General features: G+C 42.1%; 1 protein-coding gene across 14 annotated transcripts in view; it reads left to right on the forward strand.

The window, feature by feature from the left end:
• The window catches only part of LOC144768069 (alpha-2-macroglobulin-like protein 1), a 618,955-nt gene that overhangs the window by 319,468 nt on the left and 279,053 nt on the right, over positions 1-20,434 (forward strand). For all 14 annotated transcript variants that reach the window (XM_078651444.1, XM_078651445.1, XM_078651446.1 and 11 more), the window contains exon 19: positions 1,588-1,813. In XM_078651444.1, coding sequence (XP_078507570.1) covers positions 1,588-1,813 — 226 coding nt within the window. The remainder of the gene's footprint in view (positions 1-1,587; positions 1,814-20,434) is intronic.

A 20,434-nucleotide genomic window follows, 5' to 3' on the forward strand; every position in this document is an offset into this window, starting at 1 on the left:
TCTTTAAAATTTCATGCAGGTGTTGTGGTTGTCTGCAATAATAAGAATGTATTCCTACCCAAAGGAACCATTTTAAAAACCTTAGAATAATAAACTTGAGAATAATAACAATGAGGTTCTAAACCTAGCCCATGCAGTTTGCTATGATGCTGGTTCATAGCTGTGGCAAAAGTAACCAACACCTCTATCTAAATGTAACACAAATCTGAGATCTGCATCATACGTTGTGCTTTGCAGCAGGAACATTAACCCTCTGTAATACTTTACAATGAGTCATAACTGTGACGAGAGAAAACTCAGATCTCTCCAGCTAAGTTCAATAATCACCAGGGTTACTAAAAATTGTATTATCGATTGACAGCAAGCTCTGAAGCAAGCGTCTTGAACCCTGTAAGATGTTTTCAAATGCAGTATCCCTGACCTTGGTGCCCCATGCTATGCTATGGCATTGATCGCAAGCCTTATGCTTAGTCACTTCTAGAGGATAATCTTGAAGCCCTGTGAGATTACTGTGTATACAGTTAAGCTTACAACATTAGTAAGCCAGGTTTCAGTGATTAAGAGGGGTTCATGTCTAATAAACAACAAGATCTGGTTTCTGGTAACAATTACAGGACATAGATGAAGGGCCTTTGCAAGGAGAGGCTTTGAAAAGCTTTTCATCCCTTTACAAGTAAACAAATTGAGAGATATAACAAAACTTTTAAAGAAATAGAGTCAGGGATGGAGGAACGTCTTTGGAGGACTTCGGTCACTCTACTACCCTATGTTTGTAAATTCTTGTGAGAAGAAACCTTGGATGGGAGAGGGCTCCAGCCTACCTGCGCTGTTTTACTTCATCCCGCCAGTTGTTCATTGATTAAGTAGGGCTAAGAAAGAATTGCAGATTTCCCTCAAAGCGCAACACGTTACACAAGGATACCAAGAGGCAAATAAATACCCTACTTATTCAATTCAGTGTGGTTCTGTATAGGTATATATTTACAGATGTGCAGTGCCTTGAGAACCTTACGGGTGAGTAGCACGCTCTAAAAATCCCCTGCTTGATTGATTTGCTAATACCCAAAACAAATGTAGCTCCTTGAGGTTTAAAGATAGTCTATCTCTGATAACATATTACTGTTTCATATAATTGACTACATGTAAGCTTCTCATGGTTTAACTTTTCTCCATAGCAACTTGTGGTTTAGATTGGCATAAGCTCCCTCCTCCAGTGTGGTCGTGTTAGAGCAGTTTGTTGATCCAGCCATTCTTTGTTAGTCCACTTTAGTAAGGGCTAGTATTGTTGAAGAACATTACATCAGTCTCTATTGGAACACTTTGCATGGTCGGCCTGTGGTTGAGCCAATCATTACACTATCAAACCGTTTAATATTGTTAAACCACACAATTGTTGCAAAACCAGGACAACTCTATGCTTGTTCCACAACTGTGGCTGCCATCTATGATTGTACAGTTTGGGGTATCTTGTAAGAACTCTTACAGCCTTGAACACACCTGGTTTATTGATTGTCCTCTCCTTCCTGGCTCTCAGTTTGTCTCTCTTTTTTCAATTCCCACTGTTGACTTAATTTTCTGCATTCTTAGCCCTTCAGGTCATCAGAACTTCTCTGTCACTCTCCCGGACACCATCACTGAGTGGAAGGCCATGGGCTTCTGCACTTCGAAGGTCGGCTTTGCGCTCTCGCCTACAGTATCGATAATAGCCTTCAAGCCCTTCTTCATCGATCTGACTATGCCCTACTATGTTGTCCGAGGAGAGAGGTTTGGCCTTAAGGCCACTGTGTTCAACTACTTGGATGGCTGCATCAATGTAAGTTGTGGTGGGGAGATGGACTGGGAGGTTAAAGGTGTGGTGCATGCATCAGGCTAGACCGGCTGATCAGAATTAGAGAAAGCATGCATGGCTGGTGGCTGGATTGGGGTGAAGGGGAGAGGAGATAAGGTGCAAGTAGGGATAAAGTTTGCATACTGGGCCTGCTGAAGTTAACTTAAGCAGTGACACACCACTTGCAAACTAACTCCAACCATGGAACCTCTCACCTTTCTTCACTTCACTTGACACTCAATTACCCACTTCTACACCCAACAGACTATTCACTAACTCAACCACAGATTAATTTTACCCATTCATTTAGACAGGTAACGACCAGCCAAACATAACAACTTAGCATCTATCACAAGCAGTCACCCATTTGACCATTTACTGCTTCACTTCATCAGTCCGAAGCCTACTTTTACTGTCACCCATTTCTTCAGCCAAACCTCTACTGAACACACACACCAGCAAACTATCACTGTGTGTCACAACCGTTTACCTATTCACTCTTTCACCTAGCTACTCGCTAACACACTGTTGAACTTTTATACACAGCAAAACTTTCAGAATCTCATCCACTTACTTGGTGTTTTGGTCACCCGCTTAGGACAGCCGCCAACCATACTCATGAGCACACCTACTCAATGTGTTTTATTATGCATGTGGCAAACTTAGGCACTGAAAAAACAACCTGATAACTTTTACCCTTTTTCATCCAATCACTTACCCATTCAGTCAATTATGCAACCACTGCCTTATTCAAGGATCAAATACCTTACTTTGTCACTCTTTCCCTATTAAAATCACAAACTAATTCAACCACAAGCCGACACTAATAAAAATGTATCTACTCCCTCGCCCAACAATCCACAAACTAAACAACTGGCATACTCAAACTCACCAGCATTTTCAGCAATCACAGATACACTTATTCATTCAATCATCCAATGATCAGTGCACACTGTGGCCTAGCAGACCAAACCACACATTCATGTACACACCTAAACACCTATCAATACCTGCTTTTCTGGTCAACTTAGCATTCACACCCATGGACATATACTCTATCATCGTTCATCCATTTGTTTGATTTTGAGGTCACACAGAACCAGTGTGTGTACGTCTCACTGGTAATATTATTTGCCGTTAATAAACCATACTGCATTTTTGAGTCCTCTCCTCCTGGTATCTGTAGTGTCTGCTAAGACCTAAAAAATATACAAACTCCTGCGCACTCAAAGTCAATTCTAACAACAATGTGAAAATTATTTAAATTAGCACAAAAAAGAAAAGCAATTCTTGTCCAACGACGTGTTCTTTGGAGGTTCGTGTGTCTCTCCTTTTATTTGGTCCCCACAATTAGACAAATTTATAAACAGCCAGCCGACACGTGTTTCGTTGTGGTACTGAAAATACACAGACACCAACAACTCTTCAGGGCTCGAAGGCTGAATAATCCATGCCAATGCCAAATTCCGGTGATAATTCTGGCGTCCACAACCACTTCCGGGTTGTGGACGCCAGAAGCGCGAGGGCGATTGAGCCGAAGGAACACGTGACACACGCACCCGTGTTCACTGATTTGATGTTTGTCTGGATATTACAACCACTTTGGGATTTACATGGATAGACGTGATTACTTGGAATACTAGAAATAAACAGGAGCCTTTCTTAAATCCCTTGATTGAAGTTTTCCGGTGTCAAGACAATTGTTTGTTCACACCGAATTAAGTTACCCTTCCGGGTTGGAATTATCACCGGAATTTGGCATTGGCATGGATTATTCAGCCTTCGAGCCCTGAAGAGTTGTTGGTGTCTGTGTATTTTCAGTACCACAACGAAACACGTGTCGGCTGGCTGTTTATAAATTTGTCTAATTGTGGGGACCAAATAAAAGGAGAGACACACAAACCTCCAAAGAACACGTCGTTGGACAAGAATTGCTTTTCTTTTTTGTGCTAATTTAAATAATTTTCACATTGTTGTTAGAATTGACTTTGAGTGCGCAGGAGTTTGTATATTTTTTGTGTCTTAGGGTGTGATTTTTGTTGCACTCGAATTGAGGGGTTTGGTTAGGGTCTCCCCTCCCTGCTTGCACCATTACTCTAGAGAAATACGGAGTATGTTCACTCTGCTAGTGCGCCTATAGAACCCATACATTTAAAACCCTCCCTTTTGATAGTCTGCTAAGACCTATATGCTTTGAGACGTGGTAGGACATGGAGGGTCAAATTCGATCAAGCAGAAGGATTGAATAACCTTTTCCAACATTAACGACATCTAGGAGGGTTCCACCACACACAATCTGACTCTGGTGTGTGTGGGTCTTAGCCAATTAGGCCAGTTAATGCATGTACAGGATTAACTGTTTCTGTTTTCTCTTGTTGGTATGGCTGTCCAGTGTATTTTTGTGGCTGAGCTGATGAAAGCCAGGAAAAACCTGCTGAAACCTTTGCTATTAATGACCGCCCTATGCTCATGCCTTGTTCTCTGAAAGTTGGATTGAGTTGCTAAAGAGTCAGTTCCTTTAAAATGGCAACCAGGGATAAAGCAGGGCCAAAATTCCTTCACATTAGAGGCATAGACACAAATACAAGAAAGGATAATGCCCCCGCCTTTCATTTGGGCCCTGTTGCCATTGATTCCTGCATAATGGATACTGTCTCAATCTCTAAGCTCTCTTGGGAAACCACATCTTGGATCCAGCCATCCAAAACCATGTGCAGTTTCCCAGACCCTTCACTATTCTCCTTCAAACGACCCTCATTGATAGTCATATGGCAAAAGTGGTCCTATCCACCTGTAGTCTCCAAGACCCTTCATGATTCTCCCTCAAGGGATGTTCATATATAGTCATAAAGCATAAGGCAAAAGAGATTCTGTTCCCCTATAGTATCCAGATTACTTTCTAACATCCATTTGAATTAAAGAAAACTCCTTAAAAACGCCAAATTTAATAGAAAAAATAATTTTAGAAGCATATCTGCAGTAAGGCGCACCATATTCTGTTTATTTTTGTATTTAATCCAATAATAAGTCAATTTAAAAGTTCCTTGTGTAAAAACTGATTGTAAAATGTTTCTTTAGCAAACCTTTTGTAAAGGCAAAGAAAAGAAAACAGGGGTAGTGTGGCCAAATAGGCTACATCCTGCAGAGATTGTAACGCTACACTGTGTCACCATTTTTTTAAAGTTCAGAAATAAGTTTATTAGGGAAAATATTACATCAATACAGAATAAATTAGAACAATGAATAATAGACGAATTACATACAATATATCAATTGTATAATCAGCAAACAAGTAGGGTTTGAGTTAAATATAATGGAACATATCATGCATAAGAAGATAACATAAGCATGTGAACAAAACTGCATCATGTATAGGATATAGAAGTGCAAAGGATAAAACAGAATGCAAAATGTGGCATGTAATATCAATCTAAAAGATGTCAAGGGGGTTTAGCTACTTCTTGTTGTTGAGAAGCCGGACGTAGAGAGCGTTTTGCACTTGTGTTCATGAAAAGTGTAACAGGTGACCATAAGTCTAAGCGCTTTGGTGCCATGTGCAATGGATATACAAAGGTTGTATCCAGTCTGTGGTTATAACAAACGGCATACCACCATGCCTGGTAAGATAATTTAGTGAAGTCCTTCCTATTCTTGGTAATTTGCTGAAAGGCCACTGCCAACAATAAGTCTATGATCTTAATATTGGACTTGAAGTTTTCCCAAATAGGGGACAGACTACCTAAAAAGATGTGTGAAGGAGCAAGAGGATGTTTGGAATTAAAAATGGAGTTAATTTGAAACCATACCTTTTCCCAAAAGCTCTGGGCGAATTTACATACGAAAAGCATGTGAAATAAGCCAGCATGTGGTAGCGAACAGGACCAACAAAGATCTGGAAGATGAGAGTGTCTCGCATGAAGTGTAAGTGGAGGAAGTAGGAGTCGATTGTATATGAAAAAGAGCGTTTGTGTGGTATTAGCTGCCCTAGAGGATGTACAGATTTTGAGCCAAACTTTATCCCAAAAGTCTATCGACCAGGAGGTCTCTAAATCGGTTTCCCACAACAATTCTACCTTAGTTTTGTCTCTCGGACGTGGTTCAGTATGGAAAAATGTATAAATAGTGGATGCCTTGGATGCATTAATAACAAGGGTCCTTAGATTATCGGCATGAATAAGCTCATGTGAAGCAGTTGGCTGGAACGATGTGAATTGTGTGTGGGCAATTCGAACAGCTTCTATCAAAAGAGAATATTTGGACTTGAAGGATGAAGGTAAGGTAAACAAAGTACTAACCCGCTCAAAGGACATGATGTGATCTTGATCATAAAGTTGATGAACCCAAATTAGGCCACGATGCCTCCAGGATTTCCAGAAGAAAGGTTTATTATTGATCAAAATATTCTTGTTATGCCAGATAGACGAAGTAAGGAATGAGGTCAGGATAGTAGGCGGTATTATCTTAGAGGTATGTTTGAGTATAGGGGTAGAAATAGATTGCGGTTTACGTGTGAAGGAAAGATACTCCTGAAATGAGAATGGTGAAAGGAAGGATTTTTCGAGCATAGTCCATTTAGGACGATATTTAGAAGGGTCAGAAAGCCATTTGGACGCTTGGTGTAAAAGGAAGGATTTGTGATAAGTGGGGAAATCAGGAAAATTCCCCTCACCTTCTGATTTTGGACGGATCAATTTTGAGATAGACATGCGTGATTTTTTGTTGCTCCACAAAAAGGAAGATAAAATGGAAGTAAGTTTCTTAAAATATTTGGAAGATATGAACAATGGGATATTAGAAACTGTATATAATACTATGGGCAAAAGCATCATTTTAATGGTGTCCAAACGACCCCACCACGACAAGTAAAGGGAATGCCATTTCTATGTTAAGGATGACAACCTTTGTATGCAGTTTTCCAAACAACGGGAAATTGATCCTGAAATGGTCGGAGTAAAGTGTAGACCTAAGTACTTAGGGGCCGATTAGGATGGCGGACGGACTATGTCCGTCCACCATCCTGTCGTGGGAAGGAACCGTCCGCCATAAGGGTGGAGGTCCCGTGCGTCGAATTAGGAGGCACCCGCCACAGTGGCAGGTGCATCCCGCATTTTTAACATTGCGGTGGGCGGTGCTGAAAGCACCGCCCGCCGCAATGCTAAAAATGCATGTTGTGCATTTCAAAGCACAACATGACAGGCACCGCGCGGTGCCTGCCATGTTGTACTTTGAAACGCAGGGGAGTATGTGCATGCCCCAACCCCCCTTCATCCTGGGGGCCCGCAACGGGCCCCCAAAGCAAAAACCGTATGCCTTTCCACTGCGGCAATGCCACAGTGGAAAGGCATAGGACCGCAGGCATCCTAATATGGTTGGCGGTGTCTCGCAGACACCGTCACCATATATACACACTTTTTCTGCCGGGAAAGCAGCGGACGGTCTTCCCGTCCACCGCGGACCACCCAGCCATCCTAATGTGGCGGGGGGTCATTTCAGTGAGGATGGCGAACGGATTGCCCAGGGGGCTCCAGGTAAAACCCGAAGTGATGACATCAGCGCTGAAAGTGTATTTAGTGAGAGGCAAAATCTCACATTTATCTTTATTTAACTTATAACCAGAGACAAATGCAAACGAATAAACTTCTGCTAAAAAAGCAGGAAGGGAAATCTGAGGATGTGATAAAAATAAAAGAACGTCGTCTGCATAGACTGTCATTTTGACAGTGGTGTCCTTAAAAGCAAACCCATGAATATTGTCATTTTGATGAATCTTTAACAAAAAAGGTTCTAAGGCAAGATTAAAAAGAAAAGGAGAAAGTGGACAACCTTGCCTGACACCTCTACCTAGGTGGAAGTAAGAAGAAACGTCATCATTTGCTGACACAGCTGCCCTAGGATTTGAATATAGGAGAGATATTAGAGTAATGATCTTTGGGCCAAAACCAAACCATTGAAGTACGCGAAAAAGATAAGGCCACTCAATTCTGTTGAATGCTTTTTCCGCATCCAAGGCTATGGCTGCCAGGGGATGGGAGATATGTGAGGCTTTAGACAAAATATAAAAAAATAAGCGGGTATTGTCCGTGATGAGGCGACCTTTAACAAAGCCGGACTGTTCCTTGCCTAACAAATCAGGTAACTGAGATTCTAAACGTAAAGCTAAAGCTAAAGCTTTTGAAAAGATTTTATAATCAATATTGACTAAAGAAATAGGTCGATAGTTTTTACAATATTGTGGATTTTTTCCCTCTTTAGGTATAAGACAGATGAGAGCATCTAAAAAAGAGCCAGAAGATTTACCAGACTGCAAAAAAGCAGCTATAAGGGCATGTAATTTAGGGAGAAGTAGATGTGCAAAGTGAGAGAAAAACTCCACAGTGAACCCGTCAGGACCAGGGGCTTTGTCTTTCTTGAGCGTTTTTAAGGCAGCTAGAAGTTCCTTCTGTGATAAATCAGTTTCCCAGAGTGAGAGATCCGAATTGGTGCTGGGATTACCTTGTATGTGAGATAGAAATTGAGATATGTCATGGTCAGAGGACAAAGTTTCAGATGTATAAAGTCGTTTATAAAAGTGGAGGAATTCATTAAGAATATGTCCATCTTTAAATTTTAGTTGAATATCTTGACCAAAAATAGATTCAATATTAAGCTTGTTTTGTTTGATCTTTAAATAGTTAGCTAATAATCTACCAGCTTTATTCTGACCACCATAATACTTAGCACTAGATCTTAACAAGTAATTGGAAGCATTGTTAGTTGTATCCTGAGTAAAATGAAATTTGGCTTTGAGAAGATCGGATAGGCAATCTTTAGATGTAGAGGAATAATAGGAGTGTTCCAATGCTTTAATTTTGGTTAACAATGCGTTAGTGGTGTGTCTGGCTTTTTGATGCTTATTTGAGACAAACCTAATAATAAAATCTCTGCCTGAGGCTTTAAATGCATCCCAGACTACGTGAAAAGGTGTACCACCTGCTTGATTAAAGAGAAAATATTCATTAAAAAAAGAGGTAAAAGATGATGTGAAAATTGGATCTAAAAGCAAGGTGTTATTAAAGCGCCATTTACGAGTTAGTTTGGGTTTGCATAAAACATCAAGGTGTAAAGTGACAGGTGCATGGTCTTATATTAAAACATAGCCAATGTCTGCCGTCACAAGTGACAAGGAGAGACTGTGAGATATGAAAAAATAATCTAATCGTGATTGGGTGTGATGCATTGGGGAATAAAAGGAGTATTCTCTCACCTTGGCGTTACAAGTTTCAAGGCGTCTGTAAGTTTGCGTTGTTTGATTGTTTGTATGAATAATTTGTGAGATTTGAGGGGAAGGAAGGAAGATAAAGAGTTGCGATCGATGAAGGGATAAAAAAATTCATTGCAATCACCTGCAAGAATAAAGTTATTGTCATAACATTGTGTTATTTGTGATGCCAAAAATTTCCAAAAGGAGGGATCACCTGCTGTGGGTGCATATATGTTCAACAAAGAGAGTGGGATATTATCTACCAGAAATTTAACAAATATCCATCTGCCTGCTTGATCAGAACAATGAGATCTCATCTTAATCGGAAGGGATTTACGAAAGACACCATTACGCTTACCATCACCTGGGGAAAAGAAAACTTCATTTACCCAACTTCTTTTAAATTTTACAGACTCTTCAGCTGATAATTGAGACACTTGTATACATGCAATATCCGTACCCACTTTAGCCAAATGAGTTAAAACTCTCTGTCTCTTATTAGGTGAGTGCAAACCCCTGACATTCCATGAAACAATTTTTAAGGGCATAGAATAAAATCGTAACAATATGATGCATCCAAAAGAAAGCAAAATTTCAAACAAGTAGAACCATATTGAACAACGAACCAATTGTACTTAAAAGGAAGTGATAGAGGTGAAGAGGAAAGGAAGGAAGAAGAGAAACATTTGAATAACAGAATGAAAAACAGAAGAGTAATGGAGAGCAAGAAAAAATGCTGTGATAAGTAGATACAAAGACAAAGAAGAAAGAGGTGAAAGATATGAATAGAAATATATAATATAAGAAAAAAAGAGAATAATGAAGACAACAGACTTACAACTAATCCAAAATTTACAGAGGGTGGAGGGATGGAAGGCCACAGTGAATAATGACGCGGTCTAGACCCATAAGGGAGAGCGGAGAGGAGAACACACAACCAGCGAACTGTGAAAACATAGGGGAAGGACGAAAACCTTGGTTATCTGTAAAAGGAAAGGAAGAAATAACAAACGTATGTTAAAGGCAATGAGAGCATAAGTCATTGTAATGCATAAACCTTAATAATCTATGACTAGAGTGGAAGCTTGGGAGAAAAAATAAATTACTGAGTAAAATACAAAATGTCTATTTGAAATGTGATGAAGAAGCAGTTTCCATTGGATCAGCCTGATACGAGTAAAGGAAGCTTTTTAACTGTAGTGGGACCTCATAAGTATTGGTCTTGTTATTGATGGTCACCTTAAAGAGGCAGGGATGAAAGAGGCCATAGCGTGCCCCTATCAAGCGTATTTGAGGTCTTAGTGACAGGAATTCCTTACGACGATCTGCCGTTGGTTTAGCATAATCTTGAGTGAAAAATAAGGAGTTACCAGACCAAGTAATTCTATTTAGTGCTCTAGTTGCAGACAAAACCTTTAACAAATCAGTGTATTCCAAAAAGTGTATGATCACTCCTCTTGGTTTTCTAACTGAAGATGAGGATGCCATATGTGTCCTTGAACCTAACCGGTGAGCTCTTTGAATATTTAGAACGGTGCTTTCCGGAAGTTTAAGGAGTTGTAGAAGAAAGGTTTTAAAGAAGAAGTTCTATTGTCATCTTTGGGAGAAGGGGACTTTTGGCAGGGTCTTAAACTCTTATCACAGACAACCTGAAGATGAAGAACAGCACTGTTGGAAGGTAAGAGTTATTGCACCCCTTTAGTACAGCTTAAGTTAGATAATACAAAGTCACACAATGTGTCAATATCAAGCTCATAGTCAGTTTCCCTATGATATGGTCTTCAGTTATCTCCTAAGTAGACTTCACTACCAAAGTGGTACTATAAGATAAGCAGATCTAAGAGTGGTCTAATTTCTAAGAGTGATGAGAAGGGTACAATCCCCAGGCATTACATATTGAACCACTTGAAGATTTATCCATGGTGCAAGAAGAGGTGGCATAGTGCCGTTAATTTTTGTAGTTGGTCACTAAGCTTGTAGTTGGATCTCTTGTGAGCTACTGTTTCTGCCATAGCTTCAAGTCATTCAGTCAAGATGGGGCTGTCATTGAGTTTCCACCTCCGTACTGTGCATATCTTGGCAGTCGCCAAGGATGTGTTGACCGGTAATTAATTGTGGGTGATAATATTCTCAATATCCTGGGAGTCATGGATTACGGCCATTGGCATGGGTGGCTGGATGGCTCAAATAATCTCCCTGCTAATTCATTACATATGGAACTCCAGTAAGGGCGCATTATCGGGCAGGACCAAAGAATATGGGGCATATCTCCGTCAGGACAGCCACATCTCCAGCATTTGGAGAGGGGCTTAGATTTGTATTTGTACAGTCCTTTGGGCAACCAGTGCCAGTCATCTAGAGTTTTAAAAATACAGAATTTCAGTCTGGCCTCTCTTCTGCTTTTATTGTGATTTTGCATTAAGGTGGCCCAGTCTTCACCTTTGTGTTCTTTATGCAGTATTGTCTCCCATTTGGATAAGACTGTTGATCATAGGTCTCAAAACATTTCTCTGACCAAAACATCATAGAGTCCCATTATTAGTTTCTAGTACCTACTCAATTGTGGCAAGTATCACGGAGGTAGTGAGTGCTTAGGGTTGTTTTTCGCTAGCATGTGTAATACAATGCTTCGCTGATAATATTGACAGGTGATTATCGTGTAACCCAAATTGAAGTCGCAGTTAAGCAAATGTTTTAAATTGGCCTTCCGCTTATACATCACTCAATGTGCTAATCCCTTTCGAGATCCACTGGAGCCAATTGAAGGGACTATGCATAGTTCATATAGGGAAGATATGCCATATGGGAGACTGCAGGTGTAGGTAGCAGTGTGAGCCTAGTTTCCTGTAAGTACACGTCCATATGTCTGATGCTCCAAGAATGGTAGGACTCTATGGGTCTCTAACATCTTAATGGCCTCTGTGTAATATCTATATCCAAGTGACCTCCTTTTGAATGCATGTTGAGTCGTAATCCACCAGAAGTCTTAAGCTTGTCGGTATATTTATATGCTATTGGTATTAATTGGTGTGTTGCATAGTATAGGTCGGTGTTTGGTGGCCTAAGGCCACCAGATGCTGTTGCTACATGGAGTTTAGCGAAAGTAAGCCATGGACGTGTTCTCCCCAAATATTTTTCTTTATTGAGTTGTTGATACTTTAAAGATGTGACTTGGGGATTTTCAGAACGATCAAACCAAAGATGTAGTTGTAGTTAAACCTTAACTGTTTGAAGCTGTCCCCAGAGGGATCACTGTAGCTTTGCAGCATCGAGCGTTCACTTGTATTTGGTCTTAGAAGCAATAGGCTGTCCGGACCTATGCGGGTGAGGTCGCTGCTTACCAATACACCCAGGTATTTTGGTTTACAGGGGAGCCATTTGATTGGAAGGTACTGGATGGAGTCATGTGTGGTCCAGGCTGTTATGGGCATGGATTCACATTAATAGTAATCAAAACTGCTATTCCCTATCTGCTCCGATGTGGAAGCTATAAAGATTTAAGAAAATATTACACACCTCTCATCTGTAACCTTCTGTGCCTGAGTTAAGATGTAGTCTGAGAAAACTACTGTTTAAGGGCCTAATTCCAACTTTGACAGTCCAACCACCAGACTGCTAAAGCCGCATCCATCACAAGACCATAATGTTGGCAGTCTTAAGACTACCCCAATATAACTGGACCACCGGGCCAGCGGTGTGGGGGCCACAGTCTTGGCTGTCTGCATGCTTCGTGGAAGAGGTGTGGGGCAGTGGAAGAGGTGTGGCACAGGGGCCAGGGTGTCTGACCCTGGACCACGGGTTTCACAGTTCGATCCCCGGCGACAGGTTAGCCCAGCACCATGTGACTCTGGGCAATAGCTCACTTAGGGGCCTATTAGGATGGCGGACGGACCTGCGTCCGTCCGCCACCCCCGAGGTGGAGGGACCGTCCGCAGGGGCAGTGGCGGTCCCTACGGTGCAATTAGGATGTGACCGCCACCCTGGCAGTCATATCCTGTATCTTTAACATTGCAGCGGGTGCTTCTTGAAGCAGCACCCGCCGCAAGGTTAAAAATGCATGTTTTACATTTACATGCACAAAGCGGCAGGCACCTTGCGGTGCCTGCAGCTTTGTGCATGTTAATGCTGGGGGGTACCATAGGTACCCTCCATGTGCACCCCCGAAACCCTGGGGGCCCGCAAAGGGCACCCAAACACCAAAGACCACATGCTTTTCCACGGCGGAAAAGCCGCAGTGGAAAAGCATGTTTCTATGCACATCCTAATTTGGCTGATGATGTCTTGCAGACACCGCCACCAAATAGCCCTCCACACCCCGCAGATCAACAGCGGACAGCCCTGCCGTCTGCCGCTGGTTCCACCGCAATCCCACCACCATCCTAATCTGGCGGTGGGTGTTTTCTGTGGCCGCGGTGTTGAATCCGCATCCTTCAGGCCGGCGGAGGCTTCCGCCATCCTAATTGGCCCCTTAATCTTTCCGACAGCCCCCAGCACCAGGACACCTCTCCAGAGGTAGCTGTGAACTTTCCAAATGCTGGTATTTCTATTTCACTGTGTGAGCCTGAAGCCAATGCAGCAGCCCAGCAATGCCTGTACTGTCATGATCAACCTGCTGGCATGCACCATGAAAAGGCTTGTGGAATTGTAAGTCGAAATATGGATGGCATTGCCAGGCAAGGCACCACCTCCATTCTTCCCCACTCTGAACACCACAAGCACCAAGGGATTCAGGATCCTGGCTGTGCTGGCAGTGTTGCAGTGGGCTGGTGGTTGTCTGAACGCCAGACTTGAAATTAGCCGATTGGACCGCCTAGGTTATGGCGGTCAGACCACCACCACATGTACTGCAATCTCAAAACCGCTGTACTTGTAATGAGCCTCATAGTTCTAACTTTTAGAGTTCGGCCAATTCTGTTAGAGTGCTGCTTTCTTTTCTCTGTAAATCTGACTGTCAAATCAATTTCTACCAGGGGTGGTAGCAGCCATTATAGCTGCATGCTACACAACTCTCCATTCCCCACCCCTCCAGGATTTTGCAGTCAGTAGTTACTTCATTTATCTCAATTAGTTATGATTCAACTTCGTCCAAAATGTTTGCTATCTATTTTAATACAGACTTTCTCAGTCGTCATGTTCTACTGTGACGCACATTGCATTTTTTTTATTTTCTACTTTACTCTGACCTTTGATGAATTTGAATTTGGCAAATGTTGTTCTAAACACCTCTGTATGTCCCAGAGCCTGCATTTCCAGCACAGCAGCTGGAAAATGTAAATATACACTACAAAAGGGGGCAGCTGGGTATGTTAATAATGAGGTGGGCTATGAGAGCTACCACTAGGTGGCACCATGCACTGTTTCCTCAGACATTTTTCTATATTGATCCGGGTGCTGATGGAAAACTAGAGAGCTTTGTGATCCTGGCAGATAAAAGCTTCTGTAAATTTACTGAAAGATAGCCCAAAGTCCTCCATTTTAATCCTCAATTTTTTACACACATGTGCAATGTGTTTGTTCAGGCCTGTTACTCCCCTCGACTGTCCAGGATCACATGCAGCTGAACAAGCCGCCTGCAGATTGCTGTATAATTTAAGCTAGGAGGATTGCAGCATAATGTGATGCATTGGGAAATTGTAGCAAGTCCTGGGGTGTAAGACCAGGAGGATAGTTAACTTTTGGACTCCTTCCACTAGCATCAGATGGACAGGAAAAAGCATATTTTCACTTTTCATCTTACTGCATTAATGTCACTAGGGTTACCTTTTGAAGTACATTGCAAAGTGCATGAAAAATACATACCTTCTGAAGATACTGATATCAACATCAAACCCCTTGAGGAAGATCTGCCAAAAATATCATAAACAATGAGACAATGACCTCACCAAATGAGCATGAGAACCCCCATTATCTGTAAAAAATGACAATGCGACCAACCAAGAACAACAGCATAGACAGCAGGAGACGGCGAGTGCCTCACCAACACCAAATCAAACTTTTTTCCCACAACTTCTAATCCATCAAAATCATCGGCAAATACAACAAGCGCTGGCAAAGGCAATATGCTAAAGTGCTAAAGCATGCAAGCATGGGCATGCTGCAAAGCTATTTGGATGTTGTAAAAATTGGGGGTCTCTAGTTGGCAATGGCTGTCGCCAATGTCCAAATAGGGACCCTTCTTCCTAAGTCAGGGCTACCCCCGTTGATAACCCCTGCTCAACCCTGTGGTAACGTAGCACAAGCAGTTAGGCCTATCTCAGAGGCAGTGTGTGAAGCATTTATGACCATGCACAACAAGGCAGTAACAACACCACAAAAGGACACAACTCAAGTAGGTATAGAAAAATGGTATATTTATCTAAGGTTCAACACCAGACTCTCAAAGTGGTTTAACAAGCCACAAAGCATGTAAATTAGTTTAGACTTAAAAATGCAATAACATATTCACTAGAACGTGGCACTGAGTTAGTTCAAGGCCTGGGTCTACACGACCCGTTGCGCACCAGATACCTGCCGTTGGAAGGGGACACAGCGCGTGGCTTCTCGAAGAAGCGGAGACGGTGACAGGCAGACTCCCAGTGACCACAGCTCTTGGCTGCAGTGGTCCGCAGCGTGCACTCACAATGACTCAAGCACTCGGTGACAGACGGGCTCTCAGCGGCAGCAGCACGCAGCTGCGGCGGCCCAGGCTGATGGTGGCAATGACTCTCTTCATGCAGCTCAGTGGTGGGCTCACAGCGGCAGCAGCTCTCTCTTAGCTGCGCCGGCCCACGAGACCATAGCGACCAAGGTGCGGGCACACAGCTGCGGCAACTCTCTCTTAGCTGCAGCGACCCACAGGACAAATCAAGATGATGCAAAGTTGGTAAAGGTGTGGGCACTCAGCGGCTGCAGCTCTCTCTTAGCTGCGGCGGCCCACAGGAAAAATCACGATGATGCAATGTTTGCAAAGGTGCGAGCACTCAGCAGCAGCAGCTCTCTCTTAGCTGTGGCGACCCACAGGACAAATCATGATCTTGACCAGGCTGGCACAACTGCAGGCACTGAGCGGCTACAGCTCTCACTTAACTGGGGCGGCCCACACAGATTCAGCGAAGGTTCTAAAGGTTCAAGTTAAGGTGGGCTCTCAGCAGAGAAGGTTCTCTCTTAGCTGTTGCGTCCCACAGGACAAAGGATGATCTCGACCAGGCTGGCAAAACGGCAGACAAGCAGTGGCTACAGCTCTCTCTTAACTGTGGCGGCTGACACAGATTCAGCGGAGGTTCCAAAGGTTCAAGTTAAGACGGGCTCTCTTAGCTGCGACGGCCCACATGGAGTTAACAAGGGTTACCAGTCCGCGTTCCTCACAGTAGAACTAGAGGCTCCAGATTACTCGACGGAGGCCTCACCTGCAAGTAGGATTCCTCGCACAGGAATTCAGACAGCTGATGGGGTGAAGTCTAATGTCCCTGATACTTCCGCAGAAGGCGCTCTCAATTCAGGCCCTCGGGTAGTTTCTTCAGCAAGCTTGGTGAAAGTTTCAAAGTCCTCTCCTCTGTTCACTCGGACAGAGTTTCGTCTTGACATCCAGAAGGACACCCTTGAAAAAGGTTTCAGCGCAGTGTTTTATACCTAAAAAGTATTTTTTCTCTAAAGTCACAAATCACTGAATCCAGCCAGAACCAGTTCGGTGGGGTCGGGGAGCACTTGGTTTACGGAGCGACTGATATTGCCTGTGCTGTCCTTGTGCTCTGTGTGTGTGCTTTTGTGCATGTGTGAGAAGGAAGCTTGTACAGCTGTTGCATTTTCTGGACCTGTGGCAACTGCTGCTGTGGAAAAATAAAAAATAATCTGTGGAGATGTTCTTTGTTTCCAGTTGCCAATCGGGCTCTTTTTACCTACTCCAGGGGCAGAGTCAGCACAAGCGGCGGAAGTCTCCTCCCTCGCGGCTCTGTGGCAATAATTTGGCCGATATCCCCTGACGGAGCCTCTTGTTACTTTACACTAGGTAAAAAGAGCCCGATTGGCAACTGACTTATTAAACCAGTAAGCCATCGCAGTAACTACACAAATGGTGTGAGTAACTATCTATGTTTTGTATGTTTGTTTAGTCCTGACGAAAGCCCTGCAGACTCCGTTGAGCCATAGGGGGCTGAAACATGTCGACACCATTTTTAACACCATACTTCTAGATCCAGTCACTTGATCTAGTACAAGTACCAATTATTTTACCTTTTAGATCCTCACCATTAATAAAAAGTTTTGGGTGTTGACCTAATTTTTAATTGAATTTTTTTTTTCCTTGGGGTTACCACTTTTTCATTAAATTTTTTACCTCACCTTCTGATCTCTGGACACTGCGAATCTAGACCAGAGGAGCCTCTGGATGAGGCAGGCACCTTGCACTTTATGGTATTCAATGATAACTGCCACAACTACAATGTAAGGGCGGATGAAAAATATACACCGCAATACCATCATAAACATTGTGTTTTTGAGAATACCATAATCAATCTACCCAATGGTTTAGATCTGTTACAAGTGTCCATTTTTTTGCAAAAGTGGATGAATAACCTCCACCCCAGTAAAAGTGTTGTATCTGGATTGAGCAACGCTGAAGAAAGGATATACGTGATACATTGGCTTGAACTGTACATTTTTATTTTCCCTTCTTACCTTCATGCTGAGAGAGAGAGAGGATTATAGAGGAGATACGAGCTGGAGCTGGGGTTTAAAGCACAAGTTCGATATTGAGAGATCTTCAAGTCAAGGACTCAATTGTGGGGAAAAGATATAACGCCTATCGGGTAAAAGCCTACTGGTTTCCCATTTTTACAAAATTATACAGAAAAACCGTGTGAAGTAACTCAGTTTTTTGTACTTTTCGTATGTTTTTGCATAATTGTTTTTATCATGACAATCGTCGTTAAAGACTGCCACGCATTTGATTGCCTCATGAATACCAAGGGGCATTGTTCCAATTCATATCTGACAGCGAGGCAGCTGTCGTGTCCGACCGCGAGGCAGCTGTCGGCACCAGAAGATCGATAGTGCTCACACGACTGATTTCTTTCATCAGTGTACTTTAGATCGTTGTCAAACTTCTGTGCCTCTGCTTCTGAAATTGTTCTTCGTGTCAGTCTGCATGGAAAGAGGACTATTATGCCTTTGTGTTCAGTATACATAAAAAGAGGACTGTGTGTCTGTGGAGTTTGGAGACAAGTTATCGACATAGAGAAGGGACAATCGGGTGAAGGAAGGACTACACAAGTGTATCCTGCTACAGTACTGTATTATTACTGCATTTTATTATTTTAGACATTTGTGTTTTATGGTAGCTTATTACTTTAAATTATTATTTTTGTGTGAGTGAAATGGCAGAACTCCATGTCGGCTCCACCATGATTTTTGCCTCTTCCTTGGGAGCCAGTTATTCCTTGGAAAAGGTAGAAAAATATATTTTTCACCTACATGTTAGCTATTAGGGGAGATAAATATGGTCCCGTAAGGACACAGGCCATATTGCTCTATCATTTAGGAACTGAAGTTCGTAGAATTTATGATGACTTACCAGAAGTATCTTTAGGAATGGATGATGGTCAGCCTATAAATGTTTATTAAATGTCCATACAAATGCTGGAGAAACATTTCACACCTAAAGTAAGTGTTGTGTTTGAGAGACACAAATTTTTCTCTCGTGTACAAGGTCATGATGAGAATATTATGACTTATGTGGCTACTTTATGTGGTTTAGTTGTGACTTGTGAGTTTCAATGTTTATCTGAAGCCTTATCCGTGACCAAATAGTGCGTTGTGCAAATAATAAAAACGAGAAAGAAAGACTCTTGTCTATGGATCCTACATTAGAGGAGTCAATACAAATCGCTAGGAGTATGGAACAAACAGAGGTGTGGATGAAGGAAATTGACTTGAATAAGCCAACTGTTAAAATTTTTAACAAAGAATCATCTGTGGTTGACGTAAAGGAAGTTAAGTTAAATCCTAAACCTAACTTTCCACAACCAGTAGATAGCAAAATAGTTGAAAAGAGAAATATAATATGCTCTTGATGTGGGGCTCCGGGGCAAATTGCTTCCAGTCTTGCATGTGCGGCGAGAAGCATGACTTGTAGACTCTGGGTAGGAAAGGTCATTTAGCGAAAGTTTGTAGATCAAGGGGCAGAGTGCAAGATTCCTCTGTGAAAGTAGTGGAGGTTCTGGAAGAAATACAACATGAAATCATTTCTACTGTTGATGACTGTGTGTGTGTAAGTAGCGTTATGTATTATATGTTTCAAGAACCTGCACGAGGAAATAATAATTTACAAGGGATAAAAAGAGAAAGTTCTGAACCACTAGAAAAACATTACTGTGCTATTCCTCTGGGTACTGCTCAAGTTAGTGTATTGGCTGATTCAGGAAGTCTTTTTATTTTGATTCCTTTAAAACTTATTTGAATGTTGTCCAAGGAAAGCTGGAGGAGTTGGTGCCAGCTGATGTGAAAGCAGTGGGGTATGGAGGAAGAAAAATCAATATCATTTGTGTGACATGGATGAATATATTTGTAAAGAATATTGGTGTCCATGGAAGAGTTTATGTGACTGAGGAGGGATCCAATCTCTTGGGATGGCGTCATCAGCATGATTTGAACATTGTTCTGAATCCCAATGCAAATGAACCTGTGATGGCTATAGATTTTGGGAACTGACTGTTTTATCCAAGCATGATACTTACACAAAACGGAGTGAAGATTTATTTCAATCATTTCTAAATGTGTTTCCAGATCAATTAGGTAAACTAGAAGGTTTTTCGCATAAGATAATATTGAAAAAAAGTGCTGTTCCAGTGGTCCATAAAGTTAGGCCCATACCTTTTCTTATGAAGGGACCTCTTCAACAAGAAAATGATAAGCTTCTGAAGGAGAATATCATTGAACCTATTGAGTGGCTTTCTCCCATTGTGATTGCTCCTAAACCTGATAATAAGATTCGTCTCTGCATTGACTTGCGCAATCTGAATAAGAATATTTGGGTAGATCAGCAACCTTTGCCCAATATTACTGAAATGTTGAGTGTGATGGGGGAGGAAGTGTATTTAGCGTTCTTGATATGTCTGCAGCCTACCATCAAGTGCATTTACACCCAGAATCTAGACCATAACCTTCTTTCATAATTCCTCTTGGTGCTTACCGTTATTGTCGCATGCCATCTGGTCTAGCCTTGACTTCTGCAGTCTTTCCGAGGATTATGCAGAACATTTTTCATGGTGTGGAAATTGTCTTGTGTTTTCAGGACGATGTATTGGTGGTGGGAAAGCCAGAAAGTGAACATGATGGTTTGGTGAATGAGGTTTTGAAAAGAATGGAGAAGTATGGTTTGTCAGTGAAGAAGG

This window comes from Lissotriton helveticus, chromosome 7 (assembly GCF_964261635.1).
Source record: "Lissotriton helveticus chromosome 7, aLisHel1.1, whole genome shotgun sequence".
NCBI lineage: Eukaryota > Metazoa > Chordata > Amphibia > Caudata > Salamandridae > Lissotriton > Lissotriton helveticus.